This window comes from Idiotropiscis lumnitzeri, chromosome 12, assembly GCF_059441095.1.
Source record: "Idiotropiscis lumnitzeri isolate Australia: NSW breed Sydney's pygmy pipehorse chromosome 12, RoL_Ilum_1.0, whole genome shotgun sequence".
Lineage (NCBI taxonomy): Eukaryota > Metazoa > Chordata > Actinopteri > Syngnathiformes > Syngnathidae > Idiotropiscis > Idiotropiscis lumnitzeri.
Window position 1 is genome coordinate 10,133,903 of NC_142402.1, and position 27,229 is coordinate 10,161,131.

At 39.5% G+C, this 27,229-nt stretch overlaps 2 protein-coding genes across 5 annotated transcripts in view; one reads left to right on the forward strand and one right to left on the reverse strand.

The window, feature by feature from the left end:
- On the reverse strand, positions 1 to 12,337 carry rgs20 (regulator of G protein signaling 20). Of its 3 annotated transcripts, XM_088310676.1 has the most exons (6): positions 12,240 to 12,337; positions 11,824 to 12,094; positions 3,858 to 4,024; positions 3,208 to 3,282; positions 2,902 to 3,136; positions 1 to 2,484 (listed from the first exon to the last, which is right to left on the reverse strand). In XM_088310676.1, the coding sequence occupies exons 2-6, from the start codon at positions 12,010 to 12,012 to the stop codon at positions 2,296 to 2,298; spliced, it is 855 nt and encodes a 284-aa protein (XP_088166802.1). In that variant the 5' UTR covers positions 12,013 to 12,094; positions 12,240 to 12,337; the 3' UTR covers positions 1 to 2,295. The 3 variants fall into 3 exon arrangements, with proteins under 3 accessions (XP_088166802.1, XP_088166801.1, XP_088166803.1); XM_088310675.1 differs by lacking the exon at positions 12,240 to 12,337 and having other exon boundaries at positions 11,824 to 12,138; XM_088310677.1 differs by lacking the exons at positions 11,824 to 12,094; positions 12,240 to 12,337 and adding an exon at positions 6,215 to 6,354.
- The window catches only part of atp6v1h (ATPase H+ transporting V1 subunit H), a 27,765-nt gene continuing 12,787 nt past the window's right edge, over positions 12,252 to 27,229 (forward strand). Inside the window, exons 1-9 of one of the 2 annotated variants that reach the window (XM_088310672.1) lie at positions 12,252 to 12,472; positions 13,870 to 14,030; positions 15,971 to 16,070; positions 16,155 to 16,244; positions 18,849 to 18,962; positions 21,549 to 21,653; positions 22,175 to 22,234; positions 24,149 to 24,246; positions 24,830 to 25,022. In XM_088310672.1, coding sequence (XP_088166798.1) covers positions 13,927 to 14,030; positions 15,971 to 16,070; positions 16,155 to 16,244; positions 18,849 to 18,962; positions 21,549 to 21,653; positions 22,175 to 22,234; positions 24,149 to 24,246; positions 24,830 to 25,022 — 864 coding nt within the window. In that variant the 5' untranslated portion in view covers positions 12,252 to 12,472; positions 13,870 to 13,926. The remainder of the gene's footprint in view (positions 12,473 to 13,869; positions 14,031 to 15,970; positions 16,071 to 16,154; positions 16,245 to 18,848; positions 18,963 to 21,548; positions 21,654 to 22,174; positions 22,235 to 24,148; positions 24,247 to 24,829; positions 25,023 to 27,229) is intronic. The other variant, XM_088310673.1, reaches the window with a different exon arrangement.

Here is a 27,229-nt window from a genome sequence, read left to right on the forward strand (position 1 = left end):
TTTCTTTTTCTTTTTTTTTTAAGTTTTATGCATAATACCAATTCACTATGCATGTGAAGTGTGGGCATTATTTTGTCCACTTGAGGTCACTGTCCTATATACTGTCTATGTGACTGACTGAAAGCACGTGACTTAAAAAGACGTTGAGGCAGCGAATGAGAGTGCAGAGTTGGCTGTTAAGTGGCTAAACAGTTAGTTTGTTACCTTCGTTCAAAAAAGCCAAAAGTTGAAGGGTTTATTTTACATCCTAACCAGCAGAGTAGGCTATTTTAAATTGTCTAACGATGTTTGCTTTAGCGGAGAAGGGTAGTTGTGTAACTCAAGTCAGTTGTGCTTAGCAATGGGCTCCTTGCACTTTAGCTTCTTTTATAAGTGTGACATGATCCCAAAACTTTGGACATTCTCTACAAAATATTTTACACACTCGTTCCTCCTGGCTCATGCTTATTGCTCTGCAGTAACAGTCGGTTTGGAAAAATAATCACAGCAAAAACCACAGTAAAGCCCAATATATTCAATATAAAATTAGAAGTAAATAGAATATAATATTAAACCAAAACGTGAGGTGTGATACGGCAAATGTCGCAAATGTGCATGCTTTTGTCTCACAGTACGAATTAGGATGCTAGTTTAGCATAGCATCTGGCTAGAAACAGTAGAACTGAGCTAAACTAGCTTGTTTCTCAATTTCATCGGAAAGCAATTGAAAAAAATCTTTCAATTTCAAATTGTCTTTACATTTAAACCTTTTGAGAAGTTAAAGAGGTGTCTTTTTCTAGTTAGCAATGATATACATCGTCCAAAATGACAGTTATTTAGCAAAATGAGATCAAATGCTTTTTGATATTCAAGGTTCGTAATAAATGGTTTTGCGTTGCTGTTTTCATATCAAAATGGATAATTTGTGCCTCATTATCATATATTGAATGGCAAAACTGGTACTCAAAAGGCGACCATCAAATGTGTGTTTTTGGGAGCCGCTCTCATCATTCATTTGAAACTGCCCGCACATGATTGTCAATAACAATTGTCAACTAATCACTGACTGCACGAGCCAAAGTGGAGGCAGGAAGAATGCACAGAGGAGAGACAACTACTCCGGGGGGAAAAAAATGAGGGACAGCAGGAAAAGAAGTTACATCTGGACGCATGGATCGGCTGCTCAAGTGGAGGCACTTTCTTTTTTTTTCTCATACCAAACTTAACTAAACAGAAGTTATCTGGATGCTGTTTATTTTGGACTCTCGCTTTTTGTAGTTCCGAAGAGAGGAAAGTAAGTAAAGTATATCTATGTATGTATTGAAAAAACAATAGTTCACAAATTTTTTTGTTTTTTTTTTTGTTTCATAAAACCCTAGCTTCACTTCCCTAGAATTAACTTCCCCGCAAAAAAAATGCTCCACAAAGTTAGAAAGTTGCTCATCAAATGAAGTTAATTTGCAAAAAAATACACCCAGCCTTGCTATTTAAACATAAATAAGGTACATAAAATAATTTAAAACATTTTACATTTTAAATATTTTCCATCACTTTCTCATCTTAATCTCATTTGTAATAAAGGTTTTTATTTATACTTTGAGTGTGTAATTGTAGAAAAAAGAATCCATCACAATTACTAACGTCACACAAAAGGAGTTGCCAAGTCACACAAACCCAAGAGTAAGATTAGATTATTAAAAATATATATAATATATTTTAAAAAAGCAAGGTAAAACCAAGGTCAAAGGCTGCTGTACCTCCATCACAAAGCTGCCTGAAAGGTCGAGCTCATGTGTAGCCATTGCCTTTGAACTTGATTCTCATCACGCAGTTAAATATCTCCACGGAAAATACCCACAATTCCCTTTATATTATTTACACACTCATATATATATATATATATATATATATATATATATATATATATATATATATATATATATATATATATATATATATATATATTAGGAGGAATCGTTTAACCCTCCCTGTCCCATGAAAAAAAAAAAGAATTATTTCAAAAAACGTCAACTAAAATAGATTATTTCTTTGAAAAGAAAGGAGTAAAAGTAAGAGAAGTTCCTTTGGAGTGTTGTGTTGCTATGTTGGAGTGTTAGCAGTACTTGTGATGTGGAGCCCTCGCGAGATGCTGAGACCTGAGTGTCTGCTGCTGAGAATTCCCCGAGTGTTGCGGCGGCCCGCTTGGTCGGCGTAAATCCTGCACTGGACACAAGAGAGAGGGGGGGGGGGGAATACCAAAAAAAGAGGGTGATGGATCACAGGTCGTGTTTTTCTTTTTTTTTTTTCCTTATTTTTTTAAGATTCGGGCGACTGCTCGGACAGAGCGTTAAGCAGGTTTTTGTAGGCCGAGGAGTTCATGTAACGCGGGTACGAGTCTCTTTGCATGAGCGTGTAGATCTGCAGCTGGGCATCATCGAACGTGTGCAATGTGGGCTCCTGCATGTTCCGGTTGATGGATTCACGCACCCGGGAGTCCAGACTGACCTGATGGGGGCAAAAAAAAAAGTCATTTTGGGGGGGGGGGGATGATAGATGCGGCAATACAATACGATCCAAGAAAATTAGAATAAATCACTAAAGTGAGAAAGATATGATCGAAGGAGATGATTCGGTAATTATGATGCAACAGAATGATATGGTTGATACATTAGATTGATCCGGTTACGATAGCTTTAAATGATCAAATATGATAAACTATAATGGATACCATCAGAGATCACAACTGGATGTCCCGTTTTGAGTTGCTGTCTGTCATGGAGCTCATAGCGATGAGGATGCAATAGATACGATATGTCACGACGATTAGATCGAACCTAACGATACGATTGTATACAGTAGAAACCAAATCTCTGTAAGATTGAGACAATAATAGCAGAAAAACGATAGAGTAGGTGGGTAGACCTCTTTCGGGGAAAGGATGGAGATATAATCCTCGTAGATGACACGGGCCTTCTCCTCCACGGAGCCCTTGTTGCTGTCCTTGGCGAACTCCTGACAGGCGAGCCAGAAGAGCATGTTCTCCTCGCTGAATTCGGTGCGCAGGAACTGACGAAAGGAGTTGCGTCCAGCCGGGCAGCTCATGAGCTTGTCAAAGGACTGGGCCCAAGAGCGCACCTCCTCCAGCGTTGGTTTAGGACTGCAACAGAACATCTCGATTGGACGCCGCGGTCATGGATGACAAACAACGGGGGTGACTTTTCCACCCACCAGTCTTCACAGTCCGCGGTCCCTTCCTTGACGTCGTACGATGCCTTCCGATTCCTCTCGTCTCTGTCCTCGTTCCTAACCGTCACACAACAGACACGCAAGTATTACATGACAACGCAAGACTACATGTGTTTCATAGATAATGTTCGGAAATATTCTTAAAAAAGGCTTTGCCACGAAGGTTACTGTCAAACAGAACATAAAACAAAGAGAATTACACATCATGTAAAACGAGACAGCCTCCGTTAGCTTAATGCCAACGGATATCTGAACACAAACAGTGCAGCAACACATGTCGACAAGTAATACAACAATACTCTCAAGCCTCAATTTGTTATACTCTGGAGAGAACGACAAAGATTATTGTGATTTACTGAGAAGCTGAGAGCAAGTTCAAGGTTTCAGTGAGATATGATGGAATCAGCATTCCATTTATGAGTTCAGCTCTGTAGTAACAAGCCGGACTGCAGATTTTACAACATATAATGATAGGTGGTGAATAACCTAAGCACTTATTAAAACTTGCAGGAGAAATTTAGGTGTAAGTACGGTGGCCCCAAAGGGTCAAAAAGGCTCAATCCTGTGAGTGTTTGTGTGTGTGTGTTTTTTTTTAACGATTGTAGCAGGTGTGATGGTCTGCAGGAGCGTACCAGGAGCAACTACAGCAGCAGCACCAACAGAAGCAACAGGCGTTGGATCCCCGCGGGTTGGCCTGGCCCGGATGGCCCTGGTGGGCCGGTGCAGTCCCCCCCGCTGCAGACTCCTGCTGCACCGACATCTGCCTCTTTCGCATCTCCATCGGCTCTGATCCCATGGGCTGTTGAGAGGAGTAGACTTTGTAGTAAGCACAATTGTTGACTGCTTTATATTTGACTTTTTGGGTCATGTTGCAAATGAAAGAAGATGAATGGCTTTTCACGTCTTTTCACTTGCAGCAAAAAAAAAAAAAAAAATGCGTGTTGTATTGTGTAGTTTATAGAATATGAAAGTAAAAGTAAATAATTGTGTGTAAATTTTTATTATTTTCAATTAATCCCCAACAAAATGGAAACAAAAATACACAAGAAATCCCAATTATGAAAAATGTTTGTATTTTATAATAATTTTGGAAATTGCATGTTTTATTGGCATATTTTTTCACTTTATTAGACCGCCCAAATACAAAGAGGGAAACATAAATAATGTATTTTTATTATATTTTGTTGTAATTATCAAAATTCATATAATCATTTCATTATTTTAAATTTAGTAATCTCCAATATGCCCTGTGATTTGCTAGCAACCGGGGATTGTGTGACAGACATCCCATTTACGTGAAAAAAAAAAATGGACATATGTGTTTTTCACAGGACAGCAATGATACGCTTTAAATAATAGACATCCTAAAGATTGTGTTTTTAGATTTATATATCGCTATTAAATTCAATGTTTAAATTTTTTTTGCTCCAACTTTGCCAACAAAAAAAGAGCGCTTATACAATGGCAGTGAACTCAACTCAGATTACACCAAGCAGAAGTTTGTCGGATAGGAAATTCTGATTATCTTAATGCTAATAAACGATGCAAACAGGCTAACGAATAAGATCTGTGTGATCCGTTCCAGCCTTCTGCCAAAATTGTTGAAATGTGTATTTTAATGAGGGAATAATTTAACTCTATAATACTGTAACTTGTAAAAAAACAAAACAAAAAAAGATGCCATACAGTGGACCGCCACTATTCACTAAGTCTAGGAACCTGCAGTCAACTGCAATTCCCCTCATTCCCGAAAAATTAAAACAAGAATAAACGCATAAGTAATAAGTGGAGGATCGGGGAAAAAAAACATGAATTAGTGGGAGAGCAATGAATGAAAGGCCCCCCCAAAATATAGTGAATAGGTGGAACATGCCGAACTGCAAATAATGCGCATCCACTGTGATTAAATTAAATTAAAAAAAATAATACTTTAACCATTTTTGTCGCACTACATCAGTTGAATTGCCACTGCTCCTTCTGATATACCTGCCTTGGCCACCTGAGGGCAGTGTGAGACGTCTCGAGTTCTCTCAGCTCATCAGTACGGCACTAATATTTGACAATCAACGCAGAGGATAAACAATAAATGTGAGGACTGTGATATCATATGCACATGTGTTGCTGCATCCTATGAGTTAAAGGGTTATAGCGCCGCAGTAGAGATGCTAATTAGCGGTAGCATGAGGCATGCAGCCTGAAAGGCTAAGCTATGCGATTGTTTTAAATACACAAAGTGGGCTTTTCTCTCTTCTTTCAAATGCTTATGTTTAGTTTGACATTGAACTTCAGCTGGGAGTGGCATCAGTTAGCTTGAGGCCTCTATTTTGATGAATTGTTCACTATTTGCCAAAGTGCTGCTTATTCTGAGGGGAGCTTGCAACTATTACCTTACAGATCTCCTATCTCAATCGCACGGCTTTATTTTATGAATATTAATGCCAATATTTCCCCGTGTTTCTTTTTTTTTTTAGCAGATGCATGCAGCAAAGGGCCCTAACATGCCAACAAAAGGTGTCATCAGCAGGTCAGACACTAAGAAATCCTGTCATATCATTTATGTAACACACACACACAGGCGCGCGCACACACGATACCTGACACAAGGGGGGGTGGGGTGGTGGTGAATAGATGCATTGAAGGAAAAGATTGATGGATGCATGCATGCTGAGACGCAATTGATGAAACAAGATGTTGTTTTTTTTCTCTATTTGAAAAAAATGTACGCGTGCGTATCTCCAAATCCGATTGAATGGCGAAGAGGAGGGAAAAAGAGGAGGAGATGGTTTGGCAGGGGGTGGTGGGGGGTTGGGGGGGTGGTCCACCGCACTGCACTCTGGCTTAATTATTGCAAGCAAATGATTACTCTCAAAATCGCAAAAGGTCGCAAACGGGGGGGGGGTGTAAAATACCCCCCTCCTCCACACTCCTTTTCTTCAATACAGCATCCTCCATTCTTAGCGCACACACAGACAGGACGCGTCATACTTACAATTCCACCATGTATGCACAGCGACAAGCGGTAAAAAAGCAGATAATATGTAGAAAAGGGAACGCTGCTCTTGATTACATCCGATGGCAAAGCGCTTCTTCTTTTGCCCCCCGCTCCTCGCCTCCTCCTCCACCTCCTCCCCGACCGGCTGCTCCGAGTCACTGCGCATGCGCACTCTCTCCCGACTCGTCGCTGAACCCCCCCCCCCAGTACAGAAAGTGTACGTACGTACGGACGTACGTTTGTGTGCGTGTGTGCACGAATTGACACATCGCCCCAAAGATTGGGGCACCGCTCAGTCTGCGAGAGGGGGTTGAAACGGACGCGTAAGCCCATTCACTTCATTCTGAATAATATGAAGGATGTTTTTATCTGCATGTATTTAAACGTCAAGATGTTTTACTTTTTTGCTTTAACTTGCTAGGGTAGACTCGAAATACGAGTGTTCTATGGCGGCAGTGAACTCAGTTTGAGTCACAACACAATTAGTCAAATGGGAAACGATTCTCGACGAACATGGGCTTCAAGATGCTCAATGACACTCCCAGTTCAAGTTTATTGATCAAGAAGAGAAAATGATATATGACAATGGCATTATATCATATCTAAGGAGCTGAGACGCTAATGCTGTACAGACCCCCTTGAAGTTCATCAGTCTGTCAGTTAAATACTGCCCCTAGGTGGCCAAGGCAGGTAGCGGCACAAGTATTTTATTTAGATTGCACGTTTCTTCTTTATTAATCCACAACTGTAAAAGTAAAATATGAACCTTTCTAAACATGTTTTTTTATTGTTTATGTTTGTTAAGATAAAACGTATTTGAGATTTTTTTTTTTACTCTACCCCGGACGGGAGGAAAAATAAAAAAGCTGGAAACATAAGCACATAAATTGCTGTTTTGGAAAGATACAAATTCAGTTTTGTACTTTAAAAAAATATATGTGCAATTTTATTTGTATTCATACATTTTCTTTATTAGTCTTGCACAGGAAAAATGAAATGAAAATGATTAAAAAGAAATTTTTTTTCGATATATTTTTAAATCTATTTTTATTTCATTTTCTTATTTTGCATTATTCATATTGGTTTCCCTTTATCGACAAGCATGTCAAATGATTATTTTAATATATTGCATATATCAATGAAATAAATATTTAAATGTACGTTTATTTTAAACTTCACGATTGCCTTGTAACAAATAAGATACATCAAAATGTTGGTATTGTAAATAGACTTGTAAATGTCGTATATTTATTTTACTTTTAAAACACGTGCGCGCGTGTTTTGTGATGCGCAATCTCAAAGCCCTTTGACAGCCGGGACGATGCCGGGACAATATTGCCATCTAGAGGCATCTTGAGGTATAGCAAGAACGTCTCCTATATACTGCACAGTAGTTACAGTTACAGTTTTGTATATTTATTTTAATATAATTTGCAACACATTCTCTCTTAAAAAGCCTTTTACAAAATATTTTTCGCTAATGGACATGTAAATGTAGATGACTAATAAGATTAGAAACGTATTATTTTGTATTATACAAATACAATACAAAAAAACTTTATTTGTATAGCGCATTTCACGCTTTACATCGAGCACGATGTATATATTTATTTTTAAATGATCCATTTTATATTATATGCCTGCGCAAATATTACTTCAATAAAGTTATTACATGTATATGTATATTTATTTAATATATATATATATATATATTACATTGTGTGTGTATTATTTATGTTTATGTTGTTTACACTGTATTTATACCATTATGCACAGATTTCAAACTCAAAGCCCGAGAGCCAGATGTGTACTGTCAAATTATTTTATATGGGCCACAAAAGCAAATTATGTGCATCGACTTCATGTTTCTTGCTAAAATAGCAAAATTGCTAATTGTGCTCAATTTTCTGAAGTAAACCACAACTATGACAAAAATTAGTTTGACACAGCTGTCTGAGGGCAAAAAAATATTTATGAAGATTAATACATTTTTATAGAGATAGATAGATAGATAGATGGTGGATTTCCAAATCGGCAGCTTCCCCCTCCCCCCCTGATATATTGTACGTACAAATATTCAGAGTTTATTGATAGTACTGTGACGTACCGGAATAGTAGTTGACAGTTTTAGCTGCATCTATTGTTTTGCTGTACATAAACACCAGATGGCACCCCACTGCTGTGTCCTTTATTTCTCTCTGTCATCCTTTCTTTTACTATTATTAGATTTATTTATTTGTTTCCACAGAATTCTTGAAATGATGTGTTTGAATGATGTTAGAAACCGACCATATCGCCACTGCTGGACTAAAACTGAAAAGTCCCTTCTGTCAAGATGCAGTAGTTGCATCTGGGCCCCAGAGACGTGAACATGTGACATGCTCGACAACACTTCATTTAACACTTGACCCTACAACGGCGTTACGCAACACTGACCCGCAAAATGGCCACGTGACCGTGTACCATACTCTCTGGCTCCTGGGAGTGTGTGAGAGTGTGTTGAGGCGGATTTGGGTCCAAGAGTAGAATAATGAAAACCGGGGGCGTGCGATTAAAGCAGGATTGCCAGGTTTTGTGGGGGGGCTTATGGAGAATAAATGATATTTTTTGATGGTGCGCAGAGGGCGACTCGCTGAATAGTTTGCACTGGCAGCTCAGAGCAAGAAGGTCATGGGGGTTTTAATCAGGCAGAAATGGGAACTATACAAGTATAAAGAGGACTTTACCGCTGTATTAAAGAGCCAAAAAAAAAAAGAAAATAAAGTCAAATTACTCACTCGGGATGTGCTTCTTTATGAATTAAAAATAATTTGATACATTTCTCAATACATGGGGTGCAATATGATTCAAGGACGGCTGGCTTTTAAAGTGGAACGATTCGATTTCTATTCAGTGGGATTACAATTTGATTCAATATGGTACGGCTCAGTTCGAGAGAGTATATGATGGAATGAGTTTGTTTTTAGTTTTTTTTACATATGACTGAATTTGTCAGTGCTGTAAATGTGACATTTACTTCAAAGCTATGGCTGTCTTGTAAAATACAATTCGATACATATCTCAATATATTTAAAATTGTAACGATTCAATTAGATGCACCTTTTGTGAATCAAAACCGATTTTCTAATTCAAATTGTTTTTTGTTATACCCCTACTGCTCACCTTTGGTATGCACCTGACATTTTACAGGTACAATAGTCTCTCGAATACCGAGTGACCTAACTTACAATTTTTTTGGGGCGGATTTTTTTTTTTTTGTCATGGGTTGTGGGCTAAGATTTAAGCTACGAGTGCTAGATGGTGCGCTAGTTTACAAAAAGCAACGATTTGTCACATAGTGAACAATCCTTCAAAAGAGACACCAAGTGCTTGCTTCAAGCTATTTATCGCCACTCATATTTGACATTTACTGTTAAACTAAGCAGGCAACAATTAGTGTTTGCAAAAGTAGCAAATGTTGTGTTATCGTAAGCGTTCATTCAAGGTCGCAAGCGTTCGCCAAATGTTTTCCAGACATTCACCAGTACTTTTCGTATCAAGAAAAAAAACCCCATTAAATTACATCTGGACAACATTTGGCAAACATTTGCGACCTTGAACGAAACCCGACAACCCCGACATGAACACACATTTGCTTCCTTCAAAACACTTGCGCTCCTCATACGGGATTTAATGCAGGATATTGAAACTTGTCATCTTCTTCTGTGTTACATCAACAATTCTACATTTAGTATGTCTGTGTTATACTGCCCCCGGTGGTCAGGGAGAAGAACTCCTTGAATTAAAGCATGAAATTATGTTAGTACAATACAGTGGAGGATTTTTTTAAAAATTCTTATTATTTAATGAAGAAACAATTTACACATTTTTTGTTGACTTTTTTCAGGGGCTACAACGGATTCATATCATATTCATTCATTTGATTAGGGAAATGTGATTTGAGATATGAATGCTTTGAGTTAGAAGAAGTCACAAAATGAACTTTGGATCTTTCAATGTAGCAAATTTACCACCGAAATGCCCCATACAGTCCACTATTTCCACTAGATTACACGGGTGTACCTCATGTTGTAGAAATGACATCATCTATCTGGAGACATAACATCTTTCTCTTTTAATCTTCCAAAGCCTCCAGTCAGACATGCTTTAGTCGCCACAAATAGACATTTGACGGGAAGCCACAGAGCAAGCCGGGCTAACACAAAGGCACCAACAGCAACAACGACAACTTAAGAACAAAAGGCGTGATGTATCCAAACACATCACGCGCTGCAGCGGCCAACAACACTTGAGCTTAAATTAATATGTTTAGTAATCATTTTTCGGTAGTAGGATGTATCTAAGTAGCAAAGTAGGTAGGTTGATCGGTAGATTGGTGGTAAGTAGCAAGTGTCCCTCCATGGCCCATCACCCCATCACCACATGGGTTTAACCAAGCAAATTTTGATTTCATTCAAACTTAGTGTACTTGTTAATAGTGGTGGCACAACACAAAATCTCAAAATTTAGGTCAATCAGAGCAGGTGTGTGGAAGTGTGACTCCTTATTGCTGCTTGCCCAAAACAATTTACATCTCTGAAACTTTTATGTGTTTGAGAACATGTGCAAAATTACATTTCATAAAAAAAATGGGGGGGGGTCTGGACTTCACTGCTTGGGGTGCCGCCCCAGCAACTTGGCCCCAGTTACAGGAAGAAATGTATGGAAGGATGGATGGATGAACTAGTGACCATATCAAAAGTGTGGTAGTCCTCAACAACTTTCTAATTCCATCACGATGGAGGGAAGAAAGTTAAATCATTATCGGTCAACTAAGAATGGCGAATGACTTCGTGGTTAGTGTTCAAAATGTCATCACATTAAAAATTCATAATGATTTATGGAGACTGCAGTACAGCTATGGTGAATTTCATGCCAAAGAGGGTTAGAGCCATGTTGGAAAAATAATTACAGCCACACATGATGTTGAACATTTGTGTCAAATGTGGACAGTTTCACTCAGGGGTGCGCTCACATTTGTTGTCAGTGGTTTGACATTGTGTGTTGAGTTATTTTGGGGGGAAAGTGAAATTTCTAATTTCACACAAGCTGTACACTGACTACACTGTACAAAAGCATTTTTGTTCAGTGCCAACTTGATTATGTGATGTAGCGAATAGGTTTATTGGCTGGTATTTAGGTAGCTAGTAGGTATGCATGGATGTAGTTACAAAGTAGGTAGGTAGGTCGGTATAGGTAAGGTAAAAGGGTACAATGTAAATAAATTGGCGTAAGGTAGGTAGATGAGTATTGAGTGGGAAATGGCTGAGTAGATAATTATGAAGGTAGAGATCTGCAGTCAGTAGATAAAATGGAAGGTTAGTAGGTACATACTGGTGGATATGAATTGTAGGTATGTAGTGGGAAGTTATTTAGGGAGATGGGTGGTCAGATTGGTAGATTGCTAGACGGATAAGTAGATAGGAAGGTAAGGTAATTCGGTGAGTGGGTTGATGGTGAGTGGAAGAAGCAAGAAGATACTAGGCACTGCAGGTCCGTCGGGGTTGTTGGTGGTTTGAGAGGTGGGAAGGTGGGTAGGTCGGTAGTAGCGTGACATGGGTGCGTACCTCAAGACACACCATATCCTGCTCATCGCGGTCGTGTTCATTGTAGCTGACAGCGCAGCCAACGCCGCGGCGGCAAGACCGGGTCAGCCTCTGTATACGCTGCAACATGAGGGCACGGTGGCCTCGCACCCCCCTCAGGGCCGACGTGGGCCTGACCTCCCACCCTTCGGCCCCTCTAGGGCGAGGCATGCTCCCACGGCGAGGCTCCGCCGCCGCTTGGCATCATGGGAAATCCACACTGCCCATGGCACGTCTGTGGTCGGGATGCGTCCTGCTGTGCATGGCGATGATGGAAGAGAGGTTGTTTGATGAAGAGAAGTGTTTGGGGAGGGGGGAAAGGGAGGGCAGATGGGGATTAGGACAATGTTATGTGCTTAGGACAGATTAACGCAAGAGGAGACTAGTGACAGACTCACGTGACACTTGAAAACGTCACCGTACGGCTATCTCAGTTTTGTCCTTCAGCGAAAAATATATATAATATCGTAATAATACTTCCACTTAAAAAATATCTTATAATCTCCATTTTAAATGTAATAATAAATCACGCTTTACCCCCCCTTCGCGGATACACACGTGATCACCTGTCGTCTGCAGTCACATGATTGAGCGTGACGTCACCGCTGTCAGCTGAGCAAAGGCTCGTCGGGTGAGTGATTCAGCCTCGGCTTTTCTTAAAATCTGTCAAATTTGAATTCAATTTTGCCCCATTATTGTATGTTATGTCACCGAGTGACCAGTTTCTTGTTGGTATGGCAAATTGGGCTCGCCTGGCACGATAACTTTGCGGGTTAGCGTTCTTTGCTTGTTTTGCTAGCTGGCTCGCAAACACGCTCATAACCTCTCTTCGCAGTTCTTTTAAATGTATTTATTTATTTATTTATTTTTGGACTATCGTTTTTCGAGTTCTTAAGTAACTAAGTGACAAACTGCTGCCATACGTTGACACGGAAACGCTAGCGTTCTGCTGTTTGCTAAGCTTAGCTTCACTACGGCTCTTATTAAGCGATAACATACGGTGAGAGATCATTAACATTATAACATAAAAAGCACTGCGTGGTTCTCGGTTTACTCCTGACTATAATTTATTTACTGTCCTCTCATGTTAAGCGTGACAATTTAGTGCAACACTGTCGCCTGTGGTTTATTTCTGTTTGTCTCCCACGTGCACAAGACCTCTGCTGCATTAAACTAAATAATCATAATAACTTGGGTTGAGTGCCTTTCAATGGACCCAATGACGTTGGAATAATTAAAATGTTGAGTATGTTAGGAATGCCATTAAAGGTGTAACGATTAATCGACAACGAATCATCAAATTAATCAGAAAGTGTTTTGATTTACGATTTAGTGTCCAGATGTCCTCAGAATTTCAGCCTTTCAAAAGTAAATATTTTCAAATTTCCGAAGTCCTCTTTGAATGCAGAATGGAAATTAACGGAATAAAACATTTGCAAATATCTGCTTATAATTACTGAACGCATCAGTAACTGAATCATAATATATTTCTATTTTAAACAATGTCTTGTTTTGAATAAATGGATGGAAATTCAAAGTTGTTTTTCAAAAATTGAGATCCACAAATTAATTGACAAAATTATCCAAAGATTAATTGATATTATAATTCAAATATTCATTAGTTGCAGCCCCAAGTGCTACCGAACTGGTAGCCAGCCGGTTTGAGAGCAAACAGCAGCGTGATGGAAGAGGTTTGACAAGCAGGTGAGGAAAAAGCAGGGTAGTAAACTGTTTAAGATGATGCAGAGAGAGAGGCCTGAATCTTTGGCAATAGTGGAAGGTAACGTATTATCAGGTGGTAATGGACCAACTAAAATAAAGAGTCATTTGCGACAGATGTGCAGTATTTAAAAAGAAACAGTGCCTACTGTAGTTATCACAGAGTCAGTGAACGAGAACAAACTAAATCCCTTGTGTGTTTTAACATATTGAAGCAATAAAGATGATTCTGTTTGAACAAATAGTTTTAGTTACGTTCAACAAAAAATGAAAAGTCTTCACACACATTGCCTTGGTGTTCCCATCTAGGTGGCCTCAACGTCATATTCAGTCTCAACAAAAAAGTGCATCCAGCAGCTGCTGAGGATGGACATCCGCGGGGCCGTGGACGCCGCCGTCCCCACGAACATCATCGCTGCCAAGGCGGCGGAGGTTCGCGCTAATCTGGTCAACTGGCAGTCGTACCTGCAGTAAGTGACACATTGACGTAGTTGATGAGAAACTGAGTCACAGTCTGGAGGGGCGCTTCCTCTTTCTGTTTATTATTGGAATTGCTGCAATGATTTTTTTTTTTAGTGGCCTCAACATATGCCTGAAAACGCAACTCAAAGTGTGTATATCAAGTGGAAATGTATCTTAAGGGTCCTCAGCACAACACACCCGCACAAATATTGGCCCCCAGCACCAGTTTACCCAGTTGACATGACATTGCAAGTGCATGTCGATCATGACAGGACACACGAAAAAGCCTCAAGGACCCACGCCTGAAATAGGACAGGTCATTTTGGTTTGAAGCAGCCATTTTGGATGAATTCAAGGCCACCTATTTTGATACATTCTGTTGGGGAATTTACCTAAATGAGCCCCAGTAGGAAGCATTTTTGCCAAAACATCTATTGTGGGTAGATAATGGCGTCAAAGTATCTGAGTATTTGCCATGAAAAAATGTGTTGAAGGGGCACACTGCACGCAGTTCTAATTTTTAGGTTTTTCTTCACAATTTTGCTGAAAGGTTTGTTGATATAATGTCCAGATGACCTCAGGGATACATTGTTGCAATTGTAGTCATTTTTGGTACAACTTTCGTGTTTAAAGTTTTTGCTGTACCCTAATGACGTGAACTTTGTTTTGCTTGTGTCTAGCATGTGGTAATTCCATGTCAAATGTTGCGACTGTGTGAACTGCTCTTGTGATTTTCTGTACTGTGTTAGAGATTGAATCAAGCCCAAATATGCCGTGCTAAAATGCGGCCTAGACATCCCAAATATCACTTTTATAGAGGGGTGCGTTGAGATTCGAGTTGACTTTGTTCCATGACCACGCTTGTAACTCAAAAACACTTAAAAATATTTATTTTAATAACGGGCAATATGTGCATCACAATGTATTTATAAAAACATGCATTAAGGCCATGATGAAATCGAATTAAAATGAATGATGATGAACGAGCGTCACACTGCATCAGTTGAAGGGTTATTGTGATGCTCCTTCTGGTCTACCCACCTTGGCCACCTGAGGGCAGTATAAGTAAGACCGACAGTTAAATTGTTCACTGAGACATCTCAGTTACTCTCTGCTCATCAGTACAACACTAATTTTAGTTGTGATATGGAGAGGATAAATAGTATCTTTCTGCACATGTAGCTGCACTGTTTGTGTTCAATCCATGTTGTGCTGCAACATCGATGCTAATAAGCATGAGCAATATGCTAATGCACTGAAAAGCTAAGGCATGTGGTCGTTTTAAATAACCAAGTTTTCTCTTTTGGTTCATGTTTAGTTTGGCAATAAACTTTAACCGGGAGTTGCAATGAACAGATTGAAGCTTCATTTTTGAAGTGTCCTTCACTATTTGCCAAAGGGATGCTTGAATGTGAAAAGTGAATTGAGTTCACAGACACCATACAGAGCGTTTATCTGAAGTCTGCGCTCGCAGGACAAAGCACGAAAATCGGCCGAACAATGAAAAAAACCTCTCAGGACGATGCTTCATACAGTGGAGTATCCAAAGTCAAACATGAAGTATTTCTCAAAAATCAACCAAAAAAATTGTGAATATAGCCATAGAACAGCAATGATTATTTCATCTTAGTACAAGTTATGTAATTAATCCTGCATGAATTACATACATGTGCTAATTTTGCCAAGCAGGTGCTAATGTAAATACATTTATTTTACATTGCATAACATAATTCATTATACTGTTTTATAATACGTGATCAAACTATGAAGGCTTTATGATGGTGTTGTCTCGAGTCTGGAACAAATGAATTCAACTTGCATTATATTCTACGGCAAACATGGTGGTAGTGAACCAGCATCACAGAAGGTTGCGTTGTACTTTAGAGGTTCTATTGTACATTTCATCTGGCTGACTTTCCATGTATGACAACTTCGCATTTTTTGTAAGGAGTCAGATGATCTCGGTGGAGGACTGTGAGTTCATCAAGAAGTTTGAGGTGGCCAACTCTGAGGAGAAGCAAGTCATCCTGACCAATGAAGGGCATCAGGTATTTGTATTCACTCAACATAAGACTCACTTGTGATGTATGGTTAGAGGTTGTCATTATAAGCTTTTTATTTTTTTCATACAGTGTGCAAAGACGTTTCTGAACCTGATGGCGCACATCTCCAAGGAGCAGACTGTCCAGTATATCTTGACTCTCATTGATGATACTCTGCAGGTATTGTGAACACCTCAAATAAAAAACAAAAAAAAACAAAATCTACAAACAAATCTAAAAAAAAAACAACAACAAAAAAAAAAACAATAATACCTTTTCCCTCACATTGTTACTATAGGGTATTCTTTGTCAAATTTGTAGAAAGAAATAATTTCATACATTTCGGTAAAACTTAAATTGAACATAAAATGTGAAAAACCTCAAACACTGCATATACTTTCCTGATGCACGTCTACGCTAATATGGCAGATATTGCACTTTATTTTTAAATTACGTAACGTAACATTATGCATGTATTATCAAATGAATCTATGAATTTCTTCCGGTCCTGCCAGTTCAGTGTAAAAAAAAATAACAATTGTTATTTAAACTAATAGACAATTTCTGTATTTTTGTATTTCTTTCAACAGTCAGTTGGTGACAAAGTATTGTATTTTACTAACTCATAAAGCATGCTGTACATGAATGATTTTCCTGATCTCTCGATTTGAGGGTCCCCTTTGACTTTGAATTAGAGATCCCGCCAATAGAGCTGTAAGGTTTTAGTTACATTTATGCCGCTTTGTTGATATTTTACAACGCTCAACAAATGCATTAGACCACCAGTCATAAAAAAGGAGAAGAACGCTTCCACCATCGTCAAGTGCTTTAACCCTGACTATTTTAATTTTAGGGAGCTCTTCACGTTTTGCCGTTTTGAACAGCAATTAACATTTTTTTGTAACTGAATTAATCTCAGCAAGAGGCTAATTACTCAAACTTTGAAATGAATCAAGCATGGATAGTCATTTTCCAGTTCAGGAATGCAACTAATTAAGTATACGTAATTTGACAACTTAGTAAGTAATATTCAGAGTTGTTTTTGGAACTGTCATTTTGAAATTTCATTGTGATGTTTTGTCATACAAAATATAAACTACATTAAAGGGCATCTTCACAGAGGTGTATTAATGGGACCCTGACATGATCTTTTCAGCGTCAACAACCAGCATCCTCTGGACGCCCAAATATAATATCAAAACACTTCTTTTGCGAATTTCCGCCTTGTTGTGGAATTACATGCTCCACTAGGAAGGTCGACTGATTGCCTGATATTAAATGAGCGGATTTTGGTGGCCGTAGCCAAGGCTCGCCTGATTTCACGTGATTCTGAGTACAAACACACTTGTTCATTTCTCTCATTTCAAGAATGTGAAATAGACATTGAGAACGCTAAATTACAGAGAGCACTCTTTTATACCTGCGAAGAGTTGCACAACACGTTACTTACTCGCATGCAAAGCTAACAACTTAAAGAATAACACAATATATCACATACAGAAAGAAATTACTCTGAAAAGAGACTTACTTGGACAGGGTTACTTGCTGTTCCAGAGGGAGTGGGTATTGATCTCTGGATAAGTGAAAGATGTCCTGCTAATGCACATTTGTGTTTCCCCCAAATTGCTGAAGCAGTCGTCAATAAGATGTTTGCCACAAACTAACTAACACACCTCTTGGGAGTTGTTTGGGCGTATTCAATGCATAAATAAACTCCAAGCACAAGCCTTACTGTGGCTTGGATGTAAGGAGGAAAAAAAAGATTTTTTTTGTTCTTTGTACTTTCTGGTACAGAGCAGTTCCTTAGGGTTTCTCTGGCTAACACGTCCTGTATGGAAGCGTGGAGCTGCCAAAGTGGAATAAAAACTTTTTGACTGTTCCAATGTACTTGCAAATATGTTCAAACATATTTTTAGGCTCAATGCTACAAACGTAGCATTTTTCTCATAATGCTGCAGGGAATGGCCTTGCGCATACGCAAACCATGTGCCATTATTGGAAACAATGCCAGATGGAAAACATACCAATACTTTAGAAAGTTAAGTAAGTAAACATTTATTATTCATTTTTATATTTTTATCATTGTCTGCAATGTATTTTTTTTTCTACTTGGCATGGGGGTTTTATTTCCACATGTGTATACCCAGTGGCATTATGGGAAGAAAAACCAAATGCAAATCACATCAAAACACACAGTTATGAATGAACAATGTTTGCTTACTTACTTTTCGAACGTATTGTATGATAATAAAATATTTTATGTTTAGGTTTTTTTTTCCCCCCTAGTCCTGCTGTACCTGCGCAGTTTGTTGGTGAGGGCGGAGTTTGCGCTGAGTTAGTGACGTATAAAATTGATCTGCTAAAACAGTCCATTTGACAGTTCTGTTTTTGCTATGTTGATACAAACAGCCCGAGGCAACGGAAGCATGGGTCGTTTTTCTCACAACTTTGGGGGCTACTCACGCTGGGGGAAATGCACATTTATGATGAAAACCTCAGCAAAAAGAGATTATCATGTCAGGGCCCCTTTAACGATTGCAGACATTTAAGAAAATACAATAAAAAATTACAATGGGTCTTGTAATTTTTTTTAAAGGCTCTATGTTTAGCCCCTGAAGTATGTTGTATGAAATAGCTGCCATTCCTGCAATATAATGCTATATTTTTGTGAAATCTGTACACAGAAGCTTTAATTTTATTCAATGAAATAGGTCTGCAAATATGTGAAGCTGAGTAGATGATCCTATTCAGTGGGTGCTAATTAAAATCTTTTATGTGACGCAGGAGAATCATCAGAGGGTGAGCATCTTCTTTGACTATGCAAAGAAGACAAAGAACACAGCCTGGTCCTACTTTCTCCCCATGTTGAACCGCCAGGACCTCTTCACCGTCCACATGGTGAGTTTGCCGTTTATCGTCGATAACAAGAGCCTGCTAGGTCAGCCTTCACCCTAAACGTCTTTATCAGCCATTTGTGGCAAATTAACCTTTTGTCCACCGCTCGAATAAAACCAGCAAGGCTTCCTAATCACCCGGCCATTAATAATTCCTCACAAAACACAACCTCTAGTCAAAAACAGGCAATTAACGTGATGTTGCCCTGGCAACCTTTAGAAATGGCGAAGGACCACCCAGCGATATCACAGCCTGCGCTAAAATAAGACGCCCACAGCATACAGTCATTAGAAACGCCATTCCTCACACGCTTTCATAATTTAGGATGGATGTGCAGAAGTCCCATTTAATGCCTATACTGTAGCCTAATATATTTCATGTCCATTTCAGATGACTCGTGAGATTTCATTTTATTTACTATTATATGCATTTCTTTCGGCAGACGCCATCGCTATTCTTCCTGGAGTCCACCATTATATTTCCGTGCAGAACACTATTACAAAAACGACAAATTCTTTCATAATGTGTCCCAGGTGTAGATGAAAATCCAGTTCATAAATGGTCAGATGGTTAAATGCATACGTGATGATAAGTATGTTAAGATATGATGGCTGTGTTTACTTTGAGGGAGCGCATGAAACAAGCATGCACAGATGTCCAATTTGCAGGTAAACTGTACAAGCGTCAATGAAAACACAGACTTTAACAATGATACATAAATTGTATAAAATCTTAAAGGTTATGTAGCATTTAATTGGACGAGGCTGACTGGGTGTGACTCCCGTATTTGTCCGCTGGCTGCCAGCCTCATTTATTTATGGACACTCCTCTACATCATGTTCAAAGTTGTTATGCAAAACATGTTTTTGTCAGATTTTTATAAATAGTGTATGCAAATGTAACGCAGCATAATTTTCAAGCTCTCAAGAGAAGGATTTGAATGTTTTTAACAAACCTCCCAATTTCTTTGAAAAGAAAAATTAATTTTTTTGTCAAAATGCACTGTTCCAAATTATTATGCCGCAATAGTTTTTCGCAAGACATATGGGTTGTGATTAGTCATTTGTTGAATTTTTAGCTCCTTGTTAAACAGTTGGGGCAGTGTTCTTTTTTTGATATGCTTCATATTTGCGTATATCAACATAAGGCTGATGTGCATTATCACAAAGTTCCAGTTTTGTCTTGTCTGTCCATAGGACATTCCCCCAGAAGATTGGTGGCTTAACTTTTAATTTGGGAAATAAGTCTTGCAATTTTATGAATTGGTTTCAACAGCGGGGTGATGATGGTGCAATTCGACTTTTGGCGGTTGTCCTGTCCCCATTCGGGAGAACATGCAAACTCCACAAAGGAAGATCGGAGGCAGAATCGAACGCTGCATCTCTGAACTGTGAGGCGGTTGTGCTAACCAGTCAACTACCGTGCCGCCTTCCATCTCTTGATTTTGTCGTACATATTTCTGCCTGCAGCCACTTCCAGCGAGGTTGGCTACAGATAAATGGATCTTAAATTTCTGAGTAATTATGTGCATTTGTAGTCATAGGAACGTCAAGTTGCTTGGAGGTGGTTTATAACCTTAACCTTTAATTTGCTTGTGCATAATTTTCGCTCTAATCTCCTGAGGAAAGTCTCCCTCACATCTATTGCTCCATGTTTAGTGTGGCGCACACCATGTCACTAAACGGCACCATGACTATTTGTCACATTTTAAATCGGCCAGCTGACTGATTAAAAGTTTGAAGAAACGTGTGATGCTAATTACAGGACACACCTTGCTTCATGATGTCCGACCATCATTTTTGTCCAGGCCTGTTTCATGAGATTGTTATTTTTAAATAATTCGGGAATGTCAGGTTTTGATTTGTTAATTTTCATACAGTTTTGTTGAATTATTTTGCCAAATTCAAGTTATTTCTGTGATCACTGTGGGGTTTTCTTTCTTTAGCAGAGGGATACCAACAATTTTGTTCATCTATCTATTATAGCCTTCCATCGCTAGTTCGAACATACTGTAATGTCCTAGATTGACACAGCCATCAGTGCATTTTCATTTATTGAACAAAATTTAAGTTAACAAACACATAATAAGCACATTTATACATGAGGTGCCAATGGCCACAACTCATGCCAAGTCACTCAACACATTAACAGCCAGCCAACACTCTAATTTGCTGGCACCCACATCACTCACCAGGCTATGCCCCGCCTTTTAAAACCATACACACTCAGTCACAGATGCTACAGTACAACACAAGGGTGCCGACCCCATCTGGTCATAAATAATACCTGCATCTCAGATGGACATACCATCGTGTTGAATAATTTAAAATAAATGATTATCCGATTACTCAATCAATCTGTGGGTTAATTGGTAAAACACTACATTCTAAAAATATATGATGGCTGCAGCCCTATATTGATTGATTTCAGACTATGCAGATGTGTATAGCAATTGTGTCACGTGAAAGTGAAGTAATCAGATTTGATTAATGTCATGTAATTCTAGCCTTAGATTGACTCTGGCTAAATTTCTTTCTACTGTATGTATATATTTGTCTCTCATCCTTGATGTCATCTGTGATCATGCAGGCGGCAAGAATCATCGCCAAGTTGGCTGCTTGGGGCCGTGACCTGATGGAGGGAAGTGATCTGAACTATTATTTCAACTGGATCAAAAGCCAGCTCAGCTCACAGGTTCGAGAACCGGCTTGTATTTATGTCATTTGTGATTATTAATGCAAATTTTTGTCTTCACAAAGACAGAATTTGATATAGGTCTTGTGTTGGACCCCCTGACCATCGATAATTTCTATTTTCATTCATTTCAATTAGAAAATTGTCAATAGAATGGAAGTCAGCTAGCTTTTCAGAACAAAATGTGTTCTACCTTGTTTTTTCAACTGTCTATAATGTATTGTCCTGGATTTAAAATGTACTTTGACTTGAGGAAAAGGTGCATGTACTCCACATTAAGTCATTTTTTCTACATTATTGCTGTCTGCTGTAATATTTCTTGTCAGAGCTTGCGTTGTTATAGTAATTGTATTTTTCTTCACATTCAGACGAAGCAGAATGCTATTTTGCATTCTCTGTTTATTACCTTTGTGAGCTTTTTGGTTGTGATTGCTCACTTCTGCTTTCAGCAGTGCTCTCGGCTCAAAGGCATCGATTGTTTCCTTTTTCCCTTTTTTTTTTTTTCTTTTATCTCTCATTAGAACCTACACGGTACAGGTCCAGACACAAGCTCGGGAGTAGGAACCATTTCTCCCAGTGAAGTGAGTATGAGCGAGGTGCATCGAAAATCAGCCTTCCTCACGCCTTGGGACTTTCACCTCTTCTTCATCCCATGGTCTCGCTTTCTCCATAAACGATTCCAGATTTCAGGGGCGTTGACTCTCAGTATACGGCACTCGTATGGGGGTCCACCGTGTCGCCTGCATGATGTTTGCTGCCGCTGGTTGCTTTTAACAGTGCATGCTGTAAAAATCACGTAATGCTAAAAGCGCATGACATTTTGGATTGGAGTAGCACTTAGCGTGGCAGCAGCAGCATCCATCAGTTGATTAACTGCCGCTGACTGTTCCCTCCTCCCTCCAGTAGCGCCTAATTATTCTATGAAACATACTCAGGATGCGTCTATTAATCTATGTTTTCCGGCCAGGTAACCTTCACTCCTCCATCCTTCTGTGTTTTTCTCCTGGCTGGATACATTTTGCTTTTATTCACCCGATTAACAGGATTTTCCTTCTTCTCCTCTTCTAATCTCTATTGACATGATTCTCGCTCAGGTGTGAGGGGACTCTTTGTCCACGCTTCCTCTCTGCTGTGTGTTTTTGCACCATTTTGATCAAGCATGTGCTCAGGATGCACAATGACAGACTGCATGTGCTGGACCTTGGGTGATGCTGGTGGTGGTGATGCAAGTTTTTGGTGCAGCGGAGCCTCCAAAATCCGCTGCCAATTATACACTTAAAATATAGTTTCAAATTGCACCCAGGATTTTATTGGTCCATTCATGTGTCTTCCTGATCCACCTGCTCTGCACTGAAATTGACAGGATCGTGCCCTCTGCCATGCGTTGCCAACATCACGGCTCACCTGATGTCTGGGCTCACGTGATATTCATAGTGTAACCCCGGGGGCACTTTGATGTCAATTTTAGTCAACAGCAGGAAGTGGTACTGGATAAAATGTCAGCCCCCTAACATGGATGAAAACGGATACATCTGCTTACATTTTTTCCACGACTGCAGTATTAATCAGAATACCGTGTTTAGACCAGTGGTGATTTATTGAATATAATATTACAAATGAAAAATTACACAAGTTCCCTTTAATGGCATTTCTTTCATTTGAAGGGGGTTAGATGCTTCGAGATTAGAATGCTTTAAGTTGCGAGCATGCGCACAGAATGAATTAATTGCGCTTGTTTCTCGAGGCACCACTGTACAATATATGATATGAAAACATGAACGAAACCTAATCATTGGATTTGGTAATCTTCTATAGTTTGGAGACGTGTAAAACAAGAGAAATTGTAGACCTTAAACATTTCTACAGGTGCTTTGTCCTGGTCTCCCGCCGTAGTGCTCAGCCCGACAATTCTTTATGAATAAGGCTGGAGGGTCAAGGCTCGAAAGGTACTGAGATCGTGTCCGGAGTGCGGTGGACTGACCGGCAAAAAAGGGTCAAGTGCCCAGCTCTGGTATAGTCATAACTGCTTGTGAGTAGTGCATATTTAGAGTACAGACTGTCGGCATCATAAAACCTTCATACTGTACTGTACTGTTTACAAGAAATGTTTGATGCAACATTGTCATACAAATACTCGAAGAAAAATAGTATACAGTAAACACTTCGCTTCGCGCTTGAGCGCTAATACTTCTATTAAGACTCCTGGTGGCACTACTGAGCAGGCTAAAATACGCAACTTTTTGCCATGGTACATTTTCTGACTAAGAGCCCCAAGGATAAGCAGAGCAAAAAAATGATTGATGGATTCTCATGAACATTACGGTGTTTAACTGTGGAGGTTCCGCTGTGCTCGTTTTCCTTCTTCTGCTTGTTGACGTCTCTGTGTCTCTCAAACTGTATTGACTTTCTAACAAATAGATTTTCCTCGATTCACCCGGAGCTGGCTGAAGATAGCGCGGGGGTAGATGTTTGATGTTTGTTCTGTTGGTTTGCAGAGCTCTCAGTATGTCCAGTGCGTGGCCGGCTGCCTTCAGTTGATGCTGAGGGTCAACGAGTACAGGTTTGCCTGGGTGGAGGCTGACGGGGTTAACTGGTAAGTGACTCCTCTTTTGACATCATTAAACCTATTTTAATTGGGCTTTCAATCATTTCGGCAATATTTCGACATTCAGATTGTTATACAAGTGTAGAAAGATGTTAACTACTGTAAAATATAAAAACAAACATTTTCTTGACAAGTGACAAATGGAATGATGTTCATGGTCAATAAACATTACTTAAAATTGATTTTATAGCTTAATTGGAGTGCACCTGTAGAAAGTCATACACGTGCTTTTATGAGGTCAAACAGCTGACAATGCATGTCAGAGCACAAACCAAGCATTGAATGGTCGAAAAACCTTCAGTCATATAATATGCTAGTCGCCGTTGTGGCTCGATCCCAGTTCAGTTTCATCATGGAGACTGTTGGCAGTCCCGCTGTTTCATTTGCATTTGTGTCTGGGTCCATGCGGCCTGTCTGCACATCGTGTTCCCGGGTCATCATTAGGCGTAATGGCGCGGCAGCGTGGAGGCGCACCGCCGCGGACCACAGCCATTAGTAAAGCTGCTTGCCACAGAGAAGTAGCTCATCAGCATTTGTTTTTGTTGCACATCCCCTTGGCCACTCTCTCCAGCATAACGGCGGTGCTGAGCAACAAGTGTGGCTTCCAGCTCCAGTACCAGATGATCTTCTGCGTGTGGCTCCTGGCTTTTAGCCCGCAACTGTGTGAGCAGCTGCGCCGCTACAACGTGGTGCCTGCGCTCTCCGACATCCTCCAGGAATCTGTCAAGGAGAAGGTCACCCGGATCATTCTGGCTGCCTTCAGGGTATGTGTGGAAATCCGCAACTTTTCACCTCCGAAAGTGCTTCGAAAGTGTGCCAAAATATTCCTAAAGTCTTGCACAGCACTTTTAACATGTAATCGGGCCTCGTGCTTTATCGCCTCTGGGGAGGCAGACGGAAATGACTCTATTAAACAACAGAGGAAGGCGATAGAAGAAACTCAAGTCCATAAAAGAAACATAAATACGATTTATATGGCCACGATGCTCGGTCAGCTGCCTGCTGTCATTGCTTTATACAGCCTATGAATATTTAATGACATGCCGCTTTTAGAGAGCAAAAATCCCCCAAAGTTTTGAAAAGACTCAATGCCTGAATGTCAAATGTAGGGCTGGCAATATTAGTCGACTAATCACGACAACGTCGACGATCTAAGTCATCGAGAATTAATTGAAGTAGCTGACGAGTCGTTTATTTCAATATTTTTTTTATTTGGCGCATTGCTTTTCTGTGGGAACAGCCACGTCTCGCGCTTTTCCCAGCTGGCCGTCTCTGGAGCACATGCGCAGTAGCGGTGAACCGGGTCATCTGTGATCTAAACAGATGCATTGTGGGTAATGAAGCGTGGTGTCATGGCTACCTTGTGTTAGCAACAGAGTCCTACAGTTACGGCACATTTCACTCACAAATACGATGCAAACCTCCCTTTCATGGCAGCACGACGGGGATTCTCCATCACTAAGAAAGGAAGCTCGTTGTGGCCGATGCCTTTTTTCATTTCTGACACGTTCACTGGTGTCTGCAAGTTGGCTGTAGTTAGCTCACACCAGTTACAGCGTGTGTTTGAGTAATGACAATTTGAATAAACACCAACCTGAGTTTATGGACACCGTTACAAATGGACATTATGGGCATTTGAACTCAAAATGTAACAAAATAGTTGCCTTGTTAGCTACAAGGCTCGTAAAATGCATAAATTATTTACTGCACTGCAAAATAGTAACTCTATTCTCCACAGTTCACACTTGGACAAAATTGTCAATGAAAGAAAAACCCACCGTGGTCACCGAAATAACAAAATTATTAATCAATATATAATGAAAATCAGACATTCTTTTTGAAATGTGGTTCAACAGAATCCATTTTGAAAACAAACTTTTGAAACAAGCCTGGATAAAAATGATGGTACCCAATAAGAGTGTAAAGATTTTTGACCGATAAAATACTTCGATATAAGGCCTTTAATGATTTGACACAAACCATGTATCACTTTTTTTAATGACATTTGATGTGATAAATCCGATATTTCGATAAAATATTTTGATATTTACTTTTCTGTAAATAAACATATGAATGAAAGACGACTCCAAATAAACAATACAATTATTTTCATTGGATCTTATTTATAAATCAACTCAGCTTTGTTGAATCTAAAATGTAATAATAATAAAAAAAATAATCGTGTCAATTTCAAAACAAGGTATTTCTCTTAGTATTCTCGTATAAACAAAAGTCTAAAAGAACAAGTTAGTTCTCTTTTTTTTTATACACTATCTTACCTTATTATCAGAATAAGTCGGTTCTTTTTATGGATTAAAACCTAAAAACAAACCCTTGTGGGAAATTGCTTCATATCTGGACAATATTCAATATTCTCTTTTGTGGAACAAAAAAAAAATTGTCTGGCACCAAGACACTTCTCTGTTTGCTCTCAATGGGCTTCATTTACTGACCGTGTGCGTGTGTACTCACCAATTTGTGCACAAAACGTGCTGTCCCACTACCTTGTACGACAGCCGCCGCTGGAATTAATGTCGCACTCTGATGTTGACAAGCCAGGAGCTCTATCTCCATCCTCCACAGACTGAAAAACTGAAGCAAACACCACCGTCCCTACTGCGAAACATAAAGGAGGCTCTGCTACGTTGTTGATAAATCTTAAAGTTCATCAAGGCTTTCTAGAGAGAAATTAGCTGCTCAGTGTCCGAAAGCTGGTCTCAGTCGCGGCTCCTATGTCTTGCAATAGGATATTGACCCAAAACACAGCTAAAAACACCCACCAATTGAACATTTTTGGAAGGAACTGAAACATGCCATCTGGAGAAAACACTTCAAACCTCAAACTTTTTTTATGGTCCAAGGAAAGCCCCAAGATAGAACATGCAAATTCATTTCAAACCTAGAACGTGTGAGACTACCCACTAACCAAGTATGCTGCTCAGTAATAATTCCTCACAGCTAAATGTGCTGT

Bases quoted from the DNA above. Each gene is read 5' to 3' on its own strand.
- rgs20 (XM_088310676.1), bottom strand. From the start codon at position 12,012: ATGCCTCGCCCTAGAGGGGCCGAAGGGTGGGAGGTCAGGCCCACGTCG. The intron at 3,283-3,857 runs GTACGCTCCTGC...TGTGACGGTTAG, and splicing joins TGCTGCTGTAGTTGCTCCTG to GAACGAGGACAGAGACGAGA. The intron at 2,485-2,901 runs GTCTACCCACCT...TGCCCCCATCAG, and splicing joins CCATCCTTTCCCCGAAAGAG to GTCAGTCTGGACTCCCGGGT.